This window comes from Cnephaeus nilssonii (genome assembly GCF_951640355.1).
Source record: "Cnephaeus nilssonii genome assembly, chromosome: 11".
NCBI lineage: Eukaryota > Metazoa > Chordata > Mammalia > Chiroptera > Vespertilionidae > Cnephaeus > Cnephaeus nilssonii.
The window spans coordinates 54,488,326-54,513,091 of NC_137082.1; the positions used below are offsets into that span (position 1 = coordinate 54,488,326).

General features: G+C 35.0%; 1 protein-coding gene across 5 annotated transcripts in view; it reads right to left on the bottom strand.

Moving 5' to 3' along the window:
• RBBP8 (RB binding protein 8, endonuclease) overlaps window positions 1-24,766 on the bottom strand; it is a 67,781-nt gene that overhangs the window by 41,554 nt on the left and 1,461 nt on the right. For 3 of the 5 annotated variants that reach the window (XM_079784005.1, XM_079784003.1, XM_079784007.1), the window contains exons 2-4: window positions 22,424-22,632; window positions 7,222-7,264; window positions 4,112-4,207 (exon numbers count right to left, since the gene is read on the bottom strand). In XM_079784005.1, the coding sequence (XP_079640131.1) occupies window positions 4,112-4,207; window positions 7,222-7,264; window positions 22,424-22,532 (248 nt within the window). In that variant the 5' untranslated portion in view covers window positions 22,533-22,632. Of the gene's footprint in view, window positions 1-4,111; window positions 4,208-7,221; window positions 7,265-22,423; window positions 22,633-23,761; window positions 23,957-24,766 lie in introns of all 5 variants that reach the window. The other 2 variants (XM_079784004.1, XM_079784006.1) reach the window with 1 other exon arrangement.

Consider the following 24,766-nt stretch of genomic DNA (forward strand, 5'->3'; position numbering starts at 1 on the left):
TTATAACACTAATGAGTGCTCAAAAACATTTTTAGTTGAATCAATACTAAAGATTAAGGAACTCAAAGTTCTTTTAAAAGTCACCTCATATTTTGCTCCCTTCAGTATTAAAAAAACAAACACCCAATGTTAGTAAAAATTCACAATGCACTATTATGTAAACAAAAAAAGATTACAAATAGCTTTTACTAATTATGCGTGAGTGCTAAAGAACAGAGAAAAATACATATAGTATATGGGGGGAGGGGAATGTGGAGAGAAAGGTGTACTCCAAAATATTAGTAATAGTTATCTTGCAGGTATCAGTATTATAGGAGATTTTCTTCTTAGTGTTTTTCTATATGTTTCAAAATTTTCCTCATTTCATTTATATAATCAGAAAATATACAGTTAAAAAAGACATATGCCCCACATTAGGAATTTAGGAAACATATTCTTAGAAAATAATTTCATCTCAATAATCTAAATGAGTAAGGTACTAAGTATTTAAGTGTCTAAGGAAGCCACAGCCTGGTAGTATAGACCATTAATTTTTTTAAAAAGGAAATAAAATATGAAAACTGTATAACTAAAACAAACAAAAAGAACCTAGAGATTTTTTATATAAAAGTAAAACTCATAAACAGCGTTTTGATGAGGATATAAAAAATAAAGGTTAGCGATCAAAGGTTGCATTAATGGAATGACAATTTCTAGAAGCCAAAAATCACATGACATTGAAAGGTCTTTGAAAAAACACTGAAGGAGTTAAACTGCATTAACCAATTTTAATGAATTATTTAAGTGTCATTCTACTAGCCAGTTTGCCATTAAAAACTAAACACCTTATTGTTTCTAAGAAATCATATCTGATATGTTAAAATGTTATAAAGTATAATGAAAAACAATCCCTTGGGACCCCTAGTTTCCAAGTTTAAAAATGCCACTGACACAGTTATAAAATAAAGCAATATTCCCTGGCTTGTTTATTACTTCCAGATTTCTCCAATCAACTGCCACTCTTGATAATAATATCTGTGAGTCAACCCCTAATTGCTTACTGGTCCTAGTTTGAGTTTAAATGGATGTGAGAAAATATGCTCCCATTTCCATTAGCAGGGCTCCATTGCTTTCCTCTTGCCTATCCTCCACTGTAGCTGTCAGAGAAAGAAAAAAATAGCCTCAATTTCATAGGAGAATGCAGTAAATAGGAAAAAGGGAAAGAAGAGTAATTTCACTTGTAAGAACAGACAGCAACATGTGTTCTATCCCAGCTTGTTCACAGAAATGAAGAAATAATAACTTATTTTGGAATTAAAACTCACCAGATTGACAAGTATGCACAATTGCTTTCTATACCTCCCAAAATTTCCTTAAATTTATTTATTTTCATTCAAAAGGGTTTCACTGAATGCCTACAATGAGTATTGTAGGTAGTATAATACAAGGGTGGTCAACATAATGTTACTTATTTTAAAGCGTTTACAACAGTCTGCTAGAGAAAAACAGACAATAAAAAAGTAAGTAATTACAACAAAGTATGATTTATATCATGACAGAAGAAATACAGGGTACTATTCTATATAATAAAAGCCTAATATGCTAAATGTCCGGTTGACCAGATTTTCTGTTCAACCAATCAAAGCATAATATGCTAATGATATGCTAAGGCTCAACTGCTTGCTATGACGTGCACTGCCCACCAGGGGGCAGACGCTCCAACCAGTAGGTTAGCTTGCTGCTGGGGTCTGGCCTATCGGGACTGAGTGAGACAGACCGGAAACACCCTGGAGCCCTCCTGCGGTCCCTCCCCAGCTGGCCAACCTCCTGCGTCCTTCCCCGGCCCCAATCATGCACCCGTGGGGTCCGCACCCGTGGGGTCCCTCGGCTTGGGCTGCACCCTCTCGCAATCTGGAATCCCTTGGGGGATGTTGGAGAGTCAGTTTCAGCCCGATCCCACAGGCCAGGCTGAGGGACCCCACTGGTGCACGAATTTGTGCACTGGGCCTCTAGTGAAGTATAAAGCACATAGCAGAACTTAACCTAGTCTAGGAAGTCAGAGGTCTCCCAAAGAATATGATGTTTAAATTCAAATCTATGAGACAGTTAGCAAGACAAAAGAGAATATTTGGTTCAGTATTTGAAAAATAGTTGCAGAAACACAAATCCTCTGATTATGAGTACCAATTTTCCCTTTTTATGACAACTGAAATAGGAGTTTCTCATGACTGCCAAAAATGCTTTTAAAAACATTAAAATCTACTGAACAACTATGGTTTAACTGCTTTGTTCAGATTTTTTTAAGAAAATGCATTCTATCTACTTTTCTAGCACAGTGACTGTTTCTTAGATTTAGTGAAATACTTTGGTTTCTTAAAGAAAAGTTTGTAAATGTAATAATAGTAGTAGTAAAACATAAACGAGCCACACAAAATTAGGCCTTTTTATTACCTAATTTACCTTTATTGGGTAATTTCCTTTCATCTAAACATCTCCCAATGTTTTTACAACATTAGCATAAGAATTACTTTATCTTATGAAGAGTAGATGGCAAGTTTCAGAATTATTTAGAAATTTTAACAAAATACGTGTTGCTTTTTTAAGGTCTCAGAAAAACATTAAGTTTTATAGACTTATAAAGCTTGCTCTAGACACCATTCTTACATAATATAAAACTAAAATGAAATTTTATAAGGCAGAATTTTACCAAATGTTACCTATGTAGACATTTAAAGGTATTCAATTAGTATCAATATATATATAAAAAAAAAAACTTCCTAGAAAACAGACTAGATAGTAGACAATGGGGAAAACTATTTCAGAGTATGTGTCTTGGTAACTTTAGGTCAAGCACAAATACTGTGAGATAATTAGTTCAAGTGTAATTCATTTACACATTTATAAAATTAAGACAGCATTCCAACAAGACATCATGAAACCATAGAAACTCTTTCCCAGCTCAGTTTCCTCACATGTAAAATGGATCTACCATCCATCTTACAGTGTTAATGTGAAGATTAAGTGCTGGGCCCAAAGTGGGCCCTCAATGCATATCAATTCCTCCCTAAAACAGTAATTGTCAGATCTAGGTCATTCTTGTTTTAATTATATGAGGCTTCATGAAACAAGGAATAAACCTTAAAGAAAGCCCAAAAGAAAATTTCAGGTTTGTATTTGAAGGAGAGAAAAAGCATATATATAAAGAAATGAACTATGCTCTTTGTACCACCCCCTACTCCCACCACCAAATTAATACCACATAATGAATTATAGGCCCACCTAACTAATGACCTAAATGTGAAGGGAATGAAAGGCAAGAGAACATTTAGGATAAGAAACAGCAGAGAAGGAGGATATCACAGGAAATTAGTGGCCATAGATAAAAAATAGAAAAGAATCTAGTTAAAAAAAACCCCTGCAGAATAGCCCTGGCCAGGCAGCTCAGTTGGTTAGAGCATCATCCTGATAAGTCAAGGTTGCGTGTTCAATCCCCAGTCAGAGTGCATACAAAAATCAATCAATGAATGCATAAATAAGTGGAACAACACATCGATGTTTTTCTCTCTCTCTTTCCCAAATCACTAAATAAAAAATAAAAATTGCAGAATAAAAGATATATATATATATATATATATATATATTTTCCCCTCCCTGGGTACAATACTCTCCCCACATCTCCACATGTTCACCAATCCAGAAACTCCACAAAAAAGATAATGTTCACAATTAAATATATTAACTGAATAAGAGAGTAATTTATAAAATACTTCAGTGGGAAGGGTAGGGGCATTCATCTACTGACATTTTTTCTCAGAATGGGCCTGGAAAAGAAAAATTCAGTTAAGAAGAAAAACACAAAATTCAAAGAATAACAGAACTGGAAGCCCAAACTCGAAATCATAAAGTGAAGAAAAGATCAGAAGATAGTAGAAATAATTGCTGTAATTAGTGAAAACAACAAGCATTGCAAGAGTATATCCTTAATTTCAAAGTATTCATCCAAAGTTGACATAGGTTGGGGGAAAAAAATCACTTTCGGTCCTAGGGCTGAATACAAATTAAAACCATTGTACTTTCTATTAAGGGGGGAAAAATCACCTCTTACTCAAGAAGACCCAAGAATCAGACTCACCGATCTTCTAAAACTTTAATGGTTTCATGAAGAACTTTCTGTTGCTCTCTCAGCTGCTGATTTTTGGTGAAGAATTCTTCAAGTCTTTGTGCATCTCTAAAAGTCAAGAAATAAGTTGTCTGTTTTTTTTTAAAGGAAAAATATCCTAACAGGATTATTCTGTCATAAGAACTCCAAAGTATGGTCTCACCACTTACATATATCATGAATTTGCTGTACCAAAACAAATACAGTGGAACCTCGGTTCTCAAACTTAGTTCATTCCAGAAGGCTGTCTAAAAGCGATTTGTTCGAAAACCGAATCATTTTTTCCCATTAGAAATGACGTAAATTGAATTAATTCGTTCCAGACCCCCAAATGATTCCGTTTTAACCTTTCTTATATACAGTACATGTCTAAAGTACTGTTTAATCTATAAACAAATATTTCTTTTCTTAAATTTATCAAACCACTCCCTACTAACCTTAAAGGAATCACTTTCAGCACTCCTTCCAGGGGAGTCTCAGGAAATCAGCATGCGATATCTTAGACATCTTTGCTTTTCCACACATCACTGCCTTGGAAATGCTATCACAGGCTAACTGCTTTGCTTTTATCCAAATCAACAACAGTTTTTCTATTTCTTCATTTACCTGGGATCATTGTTTCTTTCACATCCTGAGCAACATTAGCGCTTGGTAGCCTCTTTATGTTTTCAAATTTCACCAGCAACAAAAGCAAAAAGATGTAAACTGACTAGCATTTTCTCCTTTGTGGCCTGAGAAATGCTTTTTGTCACACTGATGTATCAGCATGGAAAGGTTATCTGGTTGAGAACTGAAGCTTGAATCCTCTTTAGAAATCAAGATCTGGGCCTTAGGTGTGCTCATTACTGCTGGGAATCACTGTTTTTAGGCCCTTAGTGGACCAGGCCTAGAAAATACATGTATGTCCTCACACACATTAACACATATCTATATTTTCATCTATATATCAAAACCCACAAATTCATACTAATAACTACAATTCCTATCCAGCAGCATAGAGTTCATTCTAGGATTCTCCTTTTTCTTATTTGTAACTCCTTTCTCCTAATAGTGAGAAACCTGTCAATAATGAATTTACTTATTTGCTCAATCCTAGAATACATATAAAGTATGATCAGAATCTTTACTACTCTAAGTGAATCATGTTAGTTTAATTACCCTTGCCAGCTACTGTTTTGGAATGAGCACACAATAATCATCACTGAGTCAGAGTTCAGTCCACTGGAGGCTGCTTCTGACAAACTTTTATAATTAGTGGGAAGGAACACAAGGAGGATCTGCAAGTGGTAACTAGATGATGATGGCCATCTTGACATTCTGCAATGAAAGCTAATAGGACAAGCCAAAACACTAAAGGTGGCAGAGAATAGAAAAGACAGAAATAACCTGAGTCTTTGATGATTTTTGAGTCATTGAATAAGCAGTTCTAGAATCTCCCAACTTTGGGCCTTTTATGTGAAAGAATATGTTTTCCTTACTGTAAAAGTCACATCTGGTGGGTTTTTTTCTCACAGTAAGAAATTATCCTAACTAATAAGATGCACATCCTAAATTTACTACTCAGAAATAATTTCTCTAATTTCCTCTGTAAGTAAAGAAACATTTCTCTGTTGTAGAAACTAAATATAACTCTATCACAGAAACAGAGAAATGGACTATTCTATGAATGATGTTTAAAAAAATATCTTTGCCCTGGCCAATGTGGCTCAGTTGGTTGGACATCATCCCATGCACAGAGGTGTTGCCAGTTCAATTCCTGGTTGGGGCATATGCCCAGGGTTGTGGACTCGAGCCCTTGGGGGGTGGGGGGGGGGGCGTATAGGAGATAGGAGGCAACCCATTGATCTTTCACTATCACATTGATGTTTCTCTCTCTCTCTCTCTCTCTCTCTCTCTCAAAATCAATTTAAAAATCTTAAAAAAATTTTTTTTTAATATTTAAGATAAGAACATATATACACTTTCAACAATGCAAAACATTTTAAAGTGTCACTAAGGAGAATCATAAAATTATTCTTCAAAAGAACTGTTTAAAATTTTATGATTTTATATTTTTGAATCTAAGTCATCTTCTAACATGACTTTCTAGGTGTAAAGAAAAACTGCAATTTTCATTTTCAGATTATAATGGCAAAAACAACTAGGTGTGTTTGATGGGTGCTTGGCAAACTCTAGCTTTTGGCTACAGCCTTGGAAGCTTTAGGAATATGAAGTAACTGAGACCCACTGGTATATACCATAAAGCAAATGCAATATTAGTCACAATGACATTAATTTTTGTTATTAAGTATTATATTCTACTATATGCCTGTTTCAGGTTCCTGAATGTGGAAGCTCTATAGAACTGTGAGTAAAAATCTGCTCTTGACTTAGATAATCAGATCTGATTCTGGGCTTAACAACCAAAACAATTCAGAACCACTGGTAATTTTGAACCAATTAAAAGGGATGTAGAATATTTAGTTCCCATTTCTTTAAATATATTTTTATTGATTTCTAAGAGGAAAAGAGAGGGAGAGAGAGAGAGAAACATCAATGACAAGAGAGTCACTGATTGGTTGCTTCCTGCATGCTCTACACTGGGATTAAGCCCGCAACCCCGACATATGCCCTTGACTGGAATCGAACCCAGGACCCTTCAGTCCGCAGGCTGATTGATGTTCTATCCACTGATCAAAACCAGCTAGGGCTAGTTCCCATTTCTTATATGAGCTTAGAAATCCCAGAACTATTCTGTTTCCCTTCCTGTAGTATTTCAAATTCCAGGTGTTAATCACAGTTGAGAAAATAATGCTGTTGACAGATCAAAATGAGTTTACAGATAGTTTCCCATCTTAATAAATACTTTATGGAAAAAAGATTATATACCAAAATTGTATTAAAATATAAATATATGAAAATATTAACTAAGACTATACTAAAAATCAAGTTATACTTTTTACTTTGGAAGTTTAAAAAACTTGCTGTCAACTAGCCACACTAAGGAAATCTAATTTCCTTATAAATAAGACACTGAGGTCAAACAGGACATCAGTATCAATTACTTTATAAATAAGACATTAGTGTTATATGTTGATACTTACAAAATTCGTTCCTTTTTCAGTTTGGTTACTTTTACTTGTAAACCTGAAAAATAAAATGGAAAAAAACCATATTGTTTTATTTATACATTTTACCATTTCTAAAGCAGTTAATCTAAAAAATTTTATGAGTCTAATGCTACACTAAATAAGTCACTTGAGACTGGCCTCTGAATAATGAGCCAGGTCCCATTAGTTTGAAGAGAGTTATTTCCCTTACTTACATTACACCCTGAGGTCACAAAAGTATACATGTAACATTATTGCTTTTAGACTACTATATGATAGTCAACTAGAAAGAAATTTTCTTCACCTAAAGTGAGTTATTTGCTTTTTAAAAGCAAGGGCAAGCATATAATTAGATGTTCAATATAAATGAAGGTCTATGTTCTGACACAGCCTATATATTTGCTAACAGAAATAGTGCTTATGTAGGCTCAAGTCTTCTGGGATTACAATAGATTGTGGCAGGAAGTCCTGGACTAGAAGCAAAGTTGTTTATGAGAAATATTTAACGAAGGGCACTAGTGTTTTAAATCAAGATATGTTATGTCTATTTTTAATTTTAATTGAGTCTGACACAAAACAAGAGAAAACCACTGCATATGGAAATTGGATAGTTACTGTGAAGGAAGCAGGTTGTGGGCATTGAAACTGGAAGGAAGATATAGGCAAAATAGAGTGACATTTCAAATTTTTAGAAATAATAATTAAAAGGAGAAAAACAGCTATTAAACGAACATAAAAAATATCCAACATCACTAGCAACTAAGTGTAATCCAAACCAAAACAAATTAGCAAAATTTTAATACCCAAGGTTGATAAAAGCATTGTAAAACCATACTCCCATACTTTGCTGGAGATATTATAAATTGACACAATTCTTTTGGAAAGCAGTTTAGCAATATGTAACAGGACTTTGAAAAAAAAAATCAGTATCTTACATCTTGGATTCTAACCTAAGAATATAATACAAATTATAGAAAAACTCATAGTCATAAAGAATAGTAGCCCTAGCTGGTTTGGCTCAGTGGATAAAGGGCTGGCCCACAAACTGAAGGGCCCCAGGTTTGATTCTGGTCAAGGGCATGTACCTCCATTGCGGGTTCGATCCAAGACCTGGTCAGGGCGTGTATGGGCGGCAACCAATAGATGTGTCTCTCTCGCATAGATGTTTTTCTGTCTCTCCTCTCCCTCCCACTCTCCCTAAAAATCAATGAAAAAATATCCTCAGGTGAGGATTAACAAAAAAAACCAACAACAATTTATAGCAATATAAAATGCTTCAAATAGGAACATGTTTAGGTAAAATATGGTATAACCACTTAATGGAATAATATACAGCTATTAAAATTAAATAAAAATATTAATTATATTTAGCAACACTAAACTGTATGGCTTTTTTGTGCTATTTGCTGCAATGTGATTATCAGAAAAAGGGGAAAAGCTTCTGTGTGTACTTTCTCTGGTACCTAAATCAATCTATTTACTATTCTATAATTTTGCCAATTGTGGATATTTTATTTACTTTTAAAAATAATGCTTAGAAAGTTTAAAAAGTCTATCTCTACTCAAGAATTTATTTTACCTGGGGCAGAGTTAGTTTCCAATAAATAGTTATTAGTTGACTGATTTCTAAAAATATAAAGTTTACTATTCATCTTTGGTAGTTTATGGATTCTAGTGTTATACATTTAGAAAAGTTTTCCATATAATGTGTATAGAAACATTAATTTGTCACGTCTAAGAACAAGATTTTTCATTACCTGTTTAATTTTATTATTGTTTGAACCACATAATTTAATATAAATAAGAGTTTTAAAAATAAACCTATATATTTCCCTACCATTTCTCCTTCCATGGTGCTGACTAGGGATGGAGTTAAAAGTCCAAAGATACTGATATGGACATCACCTCTTCTTATCAACCCAAGTGAAATGTTATCATGCCAGGAAAACCAGATATTATGAAAAAAAATAGAGACTCTGGAGAACTTTTTTTGCATTATACTTTTGCCCTATATCTCAAATTTCACCTTTAGGAAATATCCACCTGCTATTGATACATTTTATCCTCATTTCTATGGCCTATAATTTGAATAAATAAAATGTTATGAATAAACTTATAATCAAATGTTCACAGCAATTTGTCATAATAGCCAAACACAAGAAACATCCCAAATGTTCTTGAATGCACGAGTTGTTTAAAACAAACAAACAAACAAACAAACAAACACCAAAACTGTGGTGCAACCTTGTACAACTTAGCAATAAAAAGGAATGAAGTGTTTATATATGCAACGACTTGGATGGATCACAAGAAAATTATGGTGAGTAAAAAATAAAAGCCCATCTCAAAGGGTACATCCTATATTATTCCACTTATATAATACTAGAGACTTGGTGCACAATTTGTGCACAGGTGGGGTCAGGCCAGCCTGCTCCGATGGGGGTACATCGGGTTGGGCCAGTGGGGGGGAGGGGCCATGGGCAGTTGGCCGGTCGGCCCCACCCCTGATCAGGGTGTTAGGGGCCAGGGGGGTTGATTAGGGCTCAGATTAAGGGGCCTATCAGGGCCCAGATTATAGCCACCGGTCATTCTGGTCGTTCCAGTCATTCTGTCATTCCAGTTGCTGGGCTTTTATATATATATTCTTAAAATGACAAAATGATAGAAATGGAGAACAGACTATGGTGGCCAGAAGTTGGAAGTGTAGTAGAAAGTGCTGGGGACTTAAAAGGGTGGCATGAGGATAGTCACAAGAATCTACACATGTGATTAAATTGCATAGAACTAAATACATACACACAAACACACACATGTAGGTGCATTAAAATTGATGGAATCTGAAAAAGGTTGGTAGATTGTATCAATGTCAATTTCTTGGTTGTGATATTGCACTATAGTTATACAAGATGCTAACACTGGGGGAAACTGGGTAAAAGGTATAAGATATTTCTTAAAAAAATATTTTTATTGGCCCTAGCTGGTTTGGCTCAGTGGACAGAGCATTGGCCTGCCGACTGAAGGGTCCTGGGTTCAATTCCAGTCAAGGGCACGTGCCTGGGTTGTGGGCTCCATCCCCACAGTGGGGGGAGGGTGAGGGGAGTGTACAGGAGGCAGCTGATCAATGATTCTCTCTCATCATTAATGTTTCCATCTCTATCTCCCTCTCCCTTCCTCTCTGAAATCAATTTTTAAAAATGTTAAAAAAATATTTGTATTGATTTCAGAGAGGAAGGGAGAGGGGGAGAGAGAGATAGAAACATAAATGATGAGAGAGAAACATTGATCGGCTGCCTCCTAAATGCCCCCACCCCTCTGTGGGGATCAAACTCACAACCCAGACATGTGCCCTGACCAGGAATCTGTGACCTCCTGATACATAGGTTGATGCTCAACCACTGAGCCATATTGGCCAGGCTGTATTGTTTCTTACAATTACATATAAATCTATAAAGAGCTAAAAAAATTATGAAAAATAATTGTCCTAAGCGAGTTGGAACATTGTTAAAATATACATAGTAAAGGGAAAAAAATTTTAAGAATGTTAAAGAAAACTGGTGTGATCATTTATTATTATTATTTTTATTAAAAAAAATTTCCATCTGGCTGTCAAGTTCCTAGCTTGAGAAGCTTCCTTCTTTATCAGGTAATGATGAAAAACTCTTGAGACCTTGAAAGTACTTAGTAAAACATCAAATCATTCTTGAAGAATTAAGAAAAGGACTTGTGACCCTACTAGACCAAAGACTACAGTTCTCAGTTTTTAATTCTCTTCTTCCCTTCCCAAAGTACGTGAAATTTTACTTTTTGACAGATTTTCTTTCCTTTTTTTAATTTCGGCAAAAACTCAGGTCTGCCTTTAGAAGTGAAAAGTGCACCCAAAGATAAAATGGATTCTTGCCAAGAACCATTTAAAAAAAAGAAACAATAAGATAGAAAATCCATATAAACTTCAAAAGAAAATTCTTAGGAAATATAGAACGAATACTCTTTTATCTTGTAAGCATTCAACACCTGTGAGGCATTTGTTCTGTCATGCAGATCAGCCCTGAAACAGGTTTATGTGTGTATATGTATGTGTGTGTTTAAATTTTAGCATTTGCTATTCATCAAGTCAATTAGGCATCTACAATTAGAACCCCTATAAAGTGTGCTTTAATCCTGCTCCACACCCATTGGAAGGAATGAGGCTATACAACAATGCAGCTCCTGTATGAACAAGTAGTCTGTTCAACAAAGTATTTGGGATTTTAACACTGGCAACCTGAGACACCCATTGAGGAAAGAGCGCTCAAAAGACTAAGCACTGTACTACAATTAACCCTACACCCAACTCCTATGTGAATTTTGGAGGAAATGAAAATTAAGAGCCCATTTGTATAGTTATAACACACAAAACAAATTTAAGAATTTAGAAATGAGGGAAGAATTCCAAATAAAATCATTGCTGTTAATTTTACTTATATTAATTCTCAATCCAGAAAAGACCATATTTAATGTATGTACTGTCATTTTAAACAAGTTACGGTTTTGAATTATAAGCTTAGTAACATCTTCCTTGACAAATAGTGGCTTGATATATATAGCCCAAGTAATTTAACTTCTACCAAAAATTCTACTATTGATATTTCTGTAATGCCTAATTATTTCAACTCCAAAGTAAAAATTCTTTATGAGATGCAGTCATATTTAAGGTGTGCTTAGTTTGCTCTTAAGATTTAATTACCTCAAAAAGGTTAAATAAATTTTTGTGGATTTTACTGAATTTATGAATGTTGATGCAAATGAAAAAAATAACATATTTGAGAGTTACTGATACTGGTATTCTCTTTTTTTTTACTGATAGTATTCTTAATAATGAGGACACTGAAGTTATGAACCAAAATTACATGCAATTCCTTTCATTGTTAATTTGTGTAGTCTTAATATGAAAATTATCCAAAAATCTTTTTGAAATTTTCGAGGAAACAGCTATGACAATAAAAGGAGGAATCCAAAACTGAATCAAGAAATATTTACCCTATCATATTATAACCTCCATACCTTCCCATTTCTTCAAAGGGGCACCAACCCCACCTCCCCCACTTAATTATTGTTTTTATTTTGCTTTAAAATTTTAATAATATTTATTATTTTGCTTTTAAATAATAAACTTGATACGGGAAGGGTTAAAAAGGCCAAAAAACAAAAACAAAAAAAGTATCCAAATGAACATTTTATTAAAACTTTTAAAATTTAAAGAATTCTGAAATTTCTATTAAATTCTATTGAAACATTAATTCTGAATTCAAAGCATAAAGACTATGTATTATCAACAAGAATTTGTGTGTAACTCTGACACCCACCACCAGCATTTGTCACAAAAGGAACATAAGACATTAGAAGGAACAATCATGAAAGGACACTATTATCCTAAAGATAAAAGATTTAAAAACCTCAGTCACAAATATCTCTAGAATTTCCAACAAAAACAGTCTGTTTAGCATATTGCAATTCTTCAATAGAAGTTGAAACACTTTATTATTTCCCAGTTTTAAAAGAAATGCATGTAGCTTATTATATTCTTGTGATCAGTGTACGTACTGCCTTGTATATATGTTTTTGCTACCAGTTTATTATGTTTTGGTCAAGTGAGAAAAAAGAAAGCTCAAGATACACATGGCAGGTATTCAGATGGATCTAAGTTCCTATGGGTAGACTTTCTTGGATGCCTAAGTAAAAATTATATATCTCAATTACTGCCATTTATAACATTTTCTTTCTTTTTTTAAACTGACATTAGGTTTAAAAGTAATGAGTCAATTTTGATTCCTATATATACTTCAAAACCTGCAAAGTCCGGACAAGTTCATGTTTGATGTCTTTCAAATAGCCTCTTATACTGGTTTCTCCAAGTGGATCACCCACCTTAAAAAAAAAGAAGTACCCTTCAGGCATGTCTTTGATGTTATCATATAGTTGGAGGATCTAATTTTATATGGAGCTATGTGAAACACATTGACAAAGGACTCTTAAAAAATCCTGCTCTCAGCAAATTTGCCTAGCCCCAACCAAAATGCTTTTAAATAATATAATACGTAAATGGAAAAAAATACCCTGACCAATATATTTTAATGTACCAGAGATTATCTTCTGTCATTAGCTCAAATATATATCCAACATCTACCATTCATAAAGCACATGGATATTAATCAAATACCAACAACTGCTGTATTCCTCCCTAAAGTTTTTCAGTGATTATAAACTCACCTGGGAGTGTGAAAACTATAATAGTTTACAAGGAGTACAATTTTTAAAAATTATATACTAGGTAACCTTTGTGCATTTTACATGTTCTATAATCTAATGAATATGGCATATTTTTCTTATCAAACAGCATATTATTTATTTTCTTGATGTTTCCTCATAAAATAGAAGTCTCCTTAAGGCCCTGAAACACCAAGAAACATGATGAAATCTGATGAACATGTTTTCCCTGTTAAGAGCTTAAAAGTAAAACTGGCTCAGTTTTAAGTGGCATGTATAAAAATTCTAAAATGACAATGATGTGCAACATGAAAAATAAGCACGGTTTAGGAAAATAGTAAAAATAACAGCAAAAATAAGCAAGTATAAAAACATTATGTACACTAATCACAATACAATAAGCTACATGTATATCTTTTAAAACTAGGAAAGAATAAACAAATATCATTCTATAGAATGGTGACTTATTTTTCCTTTCTCAACTTTCTACAATATTTTCTAAAAATAGAAAATTTAAAGTAAATAGTAGTAGAGTATTTCTGAGTTTTAGACAGATATATAATTTTGATATTTTCATACATTTGGGGACTTTAAAAACTGATATTTAAGAAAATGTTTCATTGATCCAGTTATAAACTATGCAATTCATTCAGATACCTTTTACTGATTTTTAATATGTGCCAAGCACTTTTACCTACGGGGATGTAAAGATGAGTAAGATAGGGACTCTGCATAATAAAAATTTAATGATCGTTTTATAACCAGTTATAAAACAACAGAATATAATTATATGAAGGATAAAGAATTTAACCTTATGCTTGAAGATGGCAGAATACTAATACTCCTCTATCAAATGTTTAATAAAAACTCAAGTACACCTGGTCCTATTTAAATTATTTCAAAATATTGCATTTGCTTCACTTCCAGGTCACAGAGAATAAATTTTATATATAATCTGTAGCTCCTATAATAGCTGTTTGAACTTAAAGCTGTTCTTATTGGTAACCCTATATGCTGAGGTCACAGTATTATACACTAAAAGGAAGATACTGCTGCTCTTTGACAGAAGTTGGGAGACATTGTTTATTCCTTCCCGGTTTTATAAAATATACATGTAGCTGATTATATTGTTGTTATCAGTGTTACCAGGACAGTCTTGTAAATGGCTTATTTTTGCTATCATTTCACCATATAATTACAGTGTACAAATATTTTCCTAAAGAAAATGAATACAATGCCTACAAAACCTACCGTGTCTTCTTTACTATTGTATTCTCAGTAACTGCTACTGAATGAATGACTAAATAGTACTCAAACCCAGAATCTTTCTTCAATGTTTCACACCAGATTTTCTGAGAGAAAATAGTGTAATCAACTAAAGAGCAGAATTACTATAAAATATTTGTATTTGTCCCTGGACATATGACTGAAAGAATACCTATTTAAAATTAGATCTTTATTACTAACAACAAATTTGAAACTACACTGAAAAAAATCAATAGATTTATTAATCAAATACAACATGGAGATGTCTTTTAAGTACAGATTTGAACAAACCGACTAAAAAAAGACATTTTAGATTAAGTGGGACATTTGAACACTATCATCTACTAAATATTAGATGATACTGGAGAATCTGTTTTGTTAGTATGATAATGGCATTTTGTTTTTGTTAGAAAAGATTACTGAACTATACTTAAGTATTTATAGATGAAATTATGTTAGAGACTTCAAAATAACTGAGTGGAAGAGGGATAGAGAAGTACATGGAATATAGGTAAAACAAGACTGGCCATGTACTGACAATGGTTGAATTTGAGTGATGGGTATATAGTTCATTATACTATTTTCTTCAGTTTTTTATATGTGTAATATTTCTAAAATAAAAAAATATTAAACTTTAAATTAGAAAAGAACAGAGATGAACACACACAAATAATAAAAGCAGTTACCTGTATGTGTGGGTGGGGGAGAGGGATAACTTTTCACCGCTTATTTTGTGTTTTGACATTTTTAGAAAAAAAGCTTAAGTTTAAAAAAACAGATAAAACAATAGTAACTCCACAGATATCTGAATTTCTAAATGAACACTACTATACTCTGACTGCATTAGCAATCCTGTATGTTGAAAAGTTTTTTAATAGAAACATGGATCAGAATAATCTATCAAAGAATGAGCATAATAGAGCAGTAAAGGATGTGGGTGAAGTAGTAAAGGTGGTTAAATTCCAACCTTTCATAAAAAATTACAGCGTTTCTAATGTTTATCTCAGCTAGGACTTCAAAAACTACAATTAAGAAATGAAGACTTTCAGCAAAGTTGCAGGATACAAAGTCAACATGTAAAAATCAGTGGTGTTCCTATAGACTCACAATGAACAATCTGAAAAGGAAATTAAAAAAAACAATTTCAGCCCTGGCCAGGTATCTCACTTCTTTAGATTGTCATCCCAATATGCCAAGGTTGTGGGTTCGATCACCAGTCAGCAGGGCACATACAAGAATCAACTAATGAATGCATAAATAAGTGGAACAATGAATGTATGTCTCTCTTTTCCTTCCTCTCTCTAAAATCAATAAGTAAAAATTAAAAAAACACACACAAAAAAACCAAACCCCACCAATTCCATTTTAAATATCATCCAAAAGAATAAAATAATAAGGGATAAGCTTAGCCAGGGAGATGAAAGATTTATAAAATAAAAGCTACAGTGTTGCTAAAACAAATTAAAAACATAAATAAATGGAAAGACACTTCCTGTTCATAGACTGGAAGACTTACTATTAAAATGTCAATATTACTTAAAGAGATCTACAGATTCAATGCTATCTCTATCAAAATCCCAATGATGTTTTTTGCAGAAATAGAAAAATCTGTCCTAAAAATCATAGGGAATCTTAAGGGACTCTGAATGGCCAAAACAATCTTGAAAACGAAGAATAAAGTTGAAGGTCACATACCTTCTGATTTCAAAATGTAATAAAAAGCAACAGTAATCAAAACTGTGGTACTGGCATAAAGACAGACATATAGATCAATGGAATAGACTAGAGCCCAGACATAAACTCTTGCATATATGATCAAATGGTTTTTGACAAGGGTTCCAAAACCATTCAATGAGGAAAGGACAATCTTTTAAAAAAATGGTGCTGGGAAAACTAAATATCCACATGCAAAAGAATGAAGTTGGGCCCTTACCTTACACCATATACAAATTTTAACTCAAAATGAACCAAAGAGCTAAACATACAGCTAAAACTATAAAATTATTAGAAGAAAACATAGGGCAATAGCTTAATGACACTGGATATGGCAATGATTTCTTGGATATAATATCAAAAGTACAGGCAACAACAAAAATAGAGATAAATTGGACTATATCAAAATTAAAATATCCTGTGCATCAAAGGACACAATTAATAGTGAAAACACAATCCAGAGAATGGGAGAAGATATTTTCAAAGCATATATCTAATGAGATTAATATCCAAAATATACAAATAACTAGAGGCCCGATGCACGAAATTCGTACATGGATAGGGTCCCTAGGCCTGGCCGGTGATCAGGGTCGATCTGTGGGGTGACCAGCGGGGTGACCAGCCCTGGCCGGCCCCACCCCCCACTGCCGCTGCTGGTTGCCTCCCTCTGTGGGTGACTGGCGGGGAGGTGGGGGGGGGGGGTGCCCCCGCTGGCACCTGCCTTGGCTGGCCTGGGGCCTGCAGGCTGGGGGCAACTCCTGTGTTGAGCGTTTAATCCCTGGTGGTCAGTGCATGTCATAGTGACCGATCGTTCCACCGTTCAGTCGATTTGCATATTAGCCTTTTATTATATAGGATTCCTATAATTCAACAACAAAACAAATGCAACCTGATTAAAAATTAGGCAAAAGTCTTGAATAGACATTTATCCACAGATATACCAATGGCCAATAAGTACAGGAAAAGATGTTCAACATCACTAATCAGTAAGGCAATGCAAATAAAAACCACAATGAGATACCACCTCACATCCATTAGGAATGTTACTACCACAGAGAGAGAAAGAGAAAGAGAGGAAGGAAGAAAGAAAGAGGAAAAAAGAAAGGAAAAGAAAAACAGAAAATAACAAATGGGCAGAATGTAGAGAAATAGAAACCCTTGTGCATTGTTGGTGGGAATGTAAAATAATGTAGCCACAAGGAGAAACAGTATGGAAGTTCATCAAAAGTCAAAAATAGAATCGCTATATGATCCAGCAATTCAACTTCTATGTATACCCAAAATAACTGAAAACAATATCTTGAAGAGATATTTGTATATCCACCTTCACAACAACCAATATTATTCACAACAGCTAAAAGATAAGAGCATCCCAAATGTCCACCAGTAAATGAATGGATAAGCAAAATATGACATGTACATACTATGGAAAATTATTCTGTCTTAAAAAGAAAGTTAATTCTGAAATATGTTACAACATCCATGTACATTATACTAAGTAAAGAGAGCCAATCACAAAAAAGACACAGTATGATTCCACTTATATGAGGTACATGGAGTCGTCAAAATCAGAGACAGAAAGTAGAATAGTGGTTGCCAGGGGCTGGAGGGAAGGTTGGACAGGGAGTTATTGTTTAGTGGATATAGAGTTTCAGTTTCACAAGATGAAAAGAATTATAGAGATGGATGGTTGGTGATGATTACACAATATTATGAATGTATTTAATACCACTAAACTGTACACTTAAAAATAGCTAAGATGTTATATTATGTATATGTATTTCATGACAATTTTTCTTAAAGTATCCTCACTTCTCCCCATCACCCCCCACAAAAAAAATTGAAAGTAAAAATTTTCTAAGATTTCCTAAACATTTAAGTTTAAATTTTCTCATATTATTACTTTGGACATTCTTTTTGTTTCCTCCAAGAAATCCTCCCCCCAAAAAAGTACCAAGGAGATAGTAAGTAATCAGTATGTGAAACATCTGTTACAACTTTTTTTGTAGTAACCCATTGTCTCTAGCTGAGAATTGATAGTACAAATCCTTGCTGCTTCAGAATGATAGCAACAGCTAACAGAAACATTGTGTACTATGTGCCAGACATTCTTCCAAATGCTTTACATTTATTAAGCTATCCTATACCAGGTGTACTGGTTATTAATGTGGATTTTTTCAATAGATGGAGTTACACATGTGTTGATATATATGCAATTTGATATGTATGCTATTTTGTTGTATTGATAGCAAGCTTCAAAACTTCATATGTCAAATTTTCTGAAGGTGTTAACATCTTAGATATTTTTACACTTAAAAATGTCAAATTTCGTGCCAAAAAGAGAGCATTTGCGGGCAGTTTTAATTCATTACTTTATTTTGAAGTGCTGTTGAAGGTTATCTTATACTTCGGGAAGCTTATGGTGAACATGCTCCATTTCAAGATACTTGTGAACACCGGTTTAAATGCTTTAAAGTGATGATTTCTATGTGAAAGACAAAGAACGTCCAGGTCAACCGAAAAAGTTTGAAGACCAACAATTACAAGCATTATTGGATGAAGATGGGTGTCAAACTCAAAAACAACTTGCAGAAAGATTAAACGTTGCTCAGCAAACAATTTCCGATTGTTTACAAGCAATGGGAAAGATTTAAAAGCAAGGAAAATGGGTGTCACATCAATTGAACGAAAGACAAATGGAAAACTGAAAAGCATTCAGTAAAATGTTGCTTCAATGGCATGAAAAAAAGTCTTTTTTTGCATCCAATTGTGACTAGCGATGAAAAGTGGATTTATTTTGAGAATCCCAAATGCACAAAATCATGGGTTGATCCAGGTCAACCATCAACATCGACTGCAAGGCCTACTGGGTGCAGAAAGAAGACAATGCTCTGCGTTTGGTGGGATCAGGAAGGTGTGGTGTATTATGAGCTTGTGAAACCGTTAATACTGATCGCTACCAACAACAAATAATCAATTTGAACCATGCCTTGATCGTAAAATAACCAGAATGGGCCAGAAGACATGGCAAAGTAATTTTGCTTCATGATGATGCACCATCACACACTTCAAAACCAGTTAAAGATATGTTAAAAGATCTTGCCTGGGAAGTTTTAACCTACCCGCTGTATTCACCAGACCTTGCTCCTTCAGATCAATGGCACATGCACTTTCTGAGCAGCACTTCAAAACATATGAAGTTTGCCTCAAAACAAGAAAAGTTCTATTGGGACAGTATCCACAAATTACCAGAAAGATGGGGGAAATGTGTAGCTAGTGATGGACATTACTTTGAGTAAAGCACTTTTCATGTTTCTCTTGAAATTATCATGTTTTCTTTGATTACAAAATCCGCATTATTAACTGGTGCACCTGGTATAATAAAAGGGTAATATGCAAATCGACCCTATGACCACCAGGGGGCAGACGCTCAACACAGGAGCTGCCCCCTGGTGGTCAGTGCGCTCCCACAGGGGGAGATCTGCTCATCCACAAGCTGGGCTAATGGCTGCGAGTGCAGCAGTAGTGGTGGGAGCCTCTCCCGCCTCCTTGGCAGTGCTAAGGATGTCCAACTGATGGCTTAGGCCCGCTCCTCCCAGGGAGCGGGCCTAAGTCATCAGTCAGACATCTCCTGAGGGCTCTTGGATTGCGAGAGGGTGCAGGCCAGTCCCCCAGCCCCCCGCCAAGTGCACGAATTTTTGTGCACTGGGCCTCTAGTACTATCTAATAAAGAGGGAATAGCCCTAACCGGTGTGGCTCAGTGGATAGAGCGTCGGCCTGCGGGCTCAAAGGTCCCAGGTTCGATTCCAGTCAAGGGCATGTACCTTGGTTGCGGGCACATCCCCAGTAGGAGGTGTGCAGGAGGCAGCTGATCGATGTTTCTCTCCCATCGATGTTTCTAACTCTCTATCCCTCTCCCTTCCTCTCTGTAAAAAAATCAATAAAAATATATTAAAAGAAAATAAAGAGGGAATATGCTAATTGACCCTCACACCATCACAAAGAGGGCGACACCTACCGCCAATAAGGAGGGAATATGCTAATTGACCTCTCCGCCCTCAAAGATGGCAGTGCCCACAGCCAATAACGAGGGAATATGCTAATTGACTGCCACGCCTTCAAAGATGGTGGTGCCTACAGCCACAAGATGGCGGCGCCCAGTCCTCTCAGCCCCGCTGGGGCACCTGCCTCCGGAGTACCCCAGTCCCCTCAGCCCCCAGCCATCCAGGGCCAGCCCGAGGTGCAGGCAAGCCTTGAATGGCGGCTGCCCAAGGCTCAGGTAACCAGGGCCGGCCAAGGCTTGCGCTGTCGGCAGTAGTAGCAGCAGAGGTATGATGGGGCGTTACCTTCCCCTGATTGCCGGGTCGGCTCCTGCCCCTGAGGGCTCCCGGACTGTGAGAGGGGGCAGGCCGGGCTGAGGGACCCCCCCTCCAGTGCATGAATTTTCATGCACCAGGCCTCTAGTTTAATATAATGAGGTAGCTATTATTAGTATCTTTATTTTATAGATAAGGAACCTGAGGCACTATAAAGTTAAGTACTTGCACAAGGTCACCACCTCTATTCAATTGATGGATATGGCTTTCGAATATTGGTAGTCTAGATCAGTGGTCGGCAAACTCATTAGTCAACAGAGCAAATATCAACAGTACAATGATTGAAATTTCTTTTGAGAGCCAAATTTTTTAAACTTAAACTTCTTCTAACGCCACTTCTTCAAAATAGACTCGCCCAAGCCGTGGTATTTTGTGGAAGAGCCACACTCAAGGGGCCAAAGAGCTGCATGTGGCTCGCGAGCCGCAGTTTGCCGACCACGGGTCTAGATGGAGAATTCATGGATTTAACCACTCCATCACATGGCCTCATTCTCAGCTCAGCACTATTCCCATCCACTTGTAATCAATGAAAGATGAAAGTTTTAGATTTAATCCTAAAGACAAAGTATGATGACAAGGCATGATGACAAGGCATGATGACAACTTGCCTTCAACATAGTACATACTAGTTAATTAGACTTAATTCAATTATAAAGCTTGGTCTATCAGTAAATCATCCACTCTTCCCCCAACATATATACCTGGTTCTTCTTTTATATTCCCAGATAAAATGGTACACTACAAAATCCCTTAAAACTAGGACTGTATATGATTCATTTTTATTCATAAGGACTGGCACATAATAAGTGCCCCCTAAAACATTTCTTGAACAATTATCTCCAAGTACACTGAGGCTTACAAGAATATTTCTGGGTTCATTTTTCAGAACCCATTAATTAATGAGTCCATTATCATGAGGTTTTACCAAACTAAATGTACCCTAGGAAAGTTCCAACACAGACCCACATACTGTACTTCAGATTCAGGTAGATTATGTTTTAATGGGACTCCAGTGTAATGTTAAAACTACAAAGTAGCATAGAATTAAACCTATGATTGCAAGAAACAAATACAATATGAAGCATTTCCCAAACATGACAAAAACGTATTATAGTAAAGTTACAGAATTAAATAGGTATATTAAAGCTTAATATCAAACCTTGAGTTTAGCTTCAATAGAACATTCCTTTATATGGAATACACTTTAACACAATCACTGATATTTATATACTCATTCTAACCACAACTGCTCAATCATCTGATCACTAATTGCATTTCATAGAAATCTTTTAAGCTCTTATTTCATTACACTGTAATGATCTGTTCAAATCCAGGTATTCAGTTAAAAAATTCTATGCTCTTTCCATCATACCATACATATTACTACAAGTAACTATAAATTGTGCAAAAGCTACCTACTGTAGTGGTTGTCTGTAGGTGATAAGCTACAACTTAACCATAAAAAATGTATCACAAAAAATTATAATAGTAAAGATACCTTTAAAATGAGATCTTGGAACTGTCAGACAAAATTAGTTATTATTATTACAGTCTCAGTACAATGCTGTTGTGGTAAGTATTGGGAGAAAATATTTTACCTTGTACTTCTTTATCGTGACACTCCTTTAGTTTTGTCCAAAGATCCTTAAAGTCATTAGATATCTCTGCAGAGCTAGGGCTTCCACAACTGCTTCCAGAGACGTTCATCTTGCTTGAATATGCTCCACACTTCTACTCGCCTAAATGTTTTTTGACCTTTTCTGTTACATTATATAGGTATGAAGTTGTCTTTGGACAGCTGAAATACCTGAAATGACAGATTACAACATAAATAAATCCTGCATTTACCTTTATGTAATTTGAGCCCAGCCAGTTTTCCTAATTGACTTACAATCAATAATGTTGAGAATTTGGGGGAAGAGGGGTGTGAAGAAAGATGATTATGGTGAAAAAAGCCCTGATTTTAGAAATCTGGATTTTAGTTAAGCTAAATTTTCAGGCAAATTTTCTCTTATTCCTCCTAGAAAAAAGTAATTACCTAGATTATGTTAAACTGAAAGGATACTAATATAGAGATCAATATTGATACACCATTCTAAAAGAATTTGCTTTTTAAACTTTTGAGTTGATATAGAATGCAACAATATATTGAACCAAAAAATGAAAAAACATTCTAAAATATTCTTGACTTGCCCTAACCGGTTTGGCTCAATGGATACAGTGTCGGCCTGCGGACTGAAGGGTCCCAGGTTCAATTCTGGTCAAGGGCATGTACCGTGGTTGCGGGCACATCCCCAGTGGGGGGTATGCAGGAGGCAGCTGATGGATGTTTCTCGCTCATTGATGTTTCTAACTCTCTATTCCTCTCCCTTCCTCTCTGTAAAAAATCAATAAAATATATATTAAAAATATTCTTGACTTAACCATTCCATATATATATATATATATATATATATATATATATATACATACACACACACACACACACACACACATACACACACACACACTTCTACATACATACAAAGCCACATACATTATATGGCTTTGAACAAGAAAGAACAAGAAAGATGATTGACGTATTAACACATATGAGTATCTGAATAGCTTTCTCATGAAGCCAGTGAGCAAGAAACAGATACAGCAAAGATCTATGAATACAGAAACATTTAATAACAAGGCAACTAGGGTAAAGGTATTTTGTACCTCTCTCAGAGGAACGGTGAAAAAGTTGATTATTTGTATAGCCCTTGAAGGAAGCAACAGGCTATTAAGAAGTTGAAGTGAATTAATATTTTAATGTGTTCTTAAATTGAAACCATTAACTAGCTGCCATTAAGAAAGTAAAATGATTAACAAGTCTATTAAACCTCACATCTGGCTCCTTAGTCAATGCCTTACTAACAAGTACCCAAACTGATATGTCTTTTACTAACCATTTCTTGAGGTCGCTGATGAAGAAGTTAAAATAAGAGGTGATATTTCTAAAGGGAGCAAGATGATGTGTGAATCCACTTGGTAAACTGTAAAGTACTGCAGCCCTGGCCGGGTAGCTCAGCTGGTTAGAGTGCCGTCCCCAATAGGCTGAGATTGTGGGTTGGATCTCCAGTCAGGCCACATACAAGTAGCAACTAATGAATAATCAATAAGTGGAACAATAAATCTATCTCTGCCTCTCTCTAAAAAAATCAATCAATAATAAAACAAATTTTTTAAACTGTAAAGTATTACAAAAATAAAACTACTTTTATTAAGTTTTAAAAAATTGTGACTATACTTTTTTGAAACAATCAGTGAAAAAGGAATATAGGCTGAATTTTTAGGTAATATTAGGGAATTATTTTTTATTTTCTTGGGTATGATAATGATGTGGTCATGTTAAAAAGTCCTTTATCTGATAAAAAGACATATACAGAGGTATTTACAGGTAAATTGACATGTTCTCTGAGATTTGCTTTAAAATACTCCAGCTAAAATGAACAAAAAGGATGTTGTGTGGGGAGATGAAACAAGAAGGGCTGCACTTGGGTAATAATTGAAGCTGGACAATGGATGGACAATGAGTGTCTCTCTTGTGTACCTTTTTTTATTTCCACAAAGTTTTTTTTTTTTAAAAAGTGGGACTGGGTGCATTGCATTAGTACAGTTTTACTTCCAAAGACACTTGTATTCTATTTCTTAACCCTAAAAGATAATTCAATGGGCCAATACTACTGTCAATAAAAGCTGTCATTTATTAAGTGTTCACTACATACCAAGAATCATGATGTTCTATATTCATTTTTAATCCAAATTTTCAGAACTCCATGAAACAGCTACTATTATTAATTTCATTTTAGAGTTGGAGAAACAGGCTTAAGAGATTGACTCCAAGGTGATACTGGTGGGACAAGGCTGTGTCACAGTTGGAACTCAGGTCGTGATGCCAATAACTACAAAAT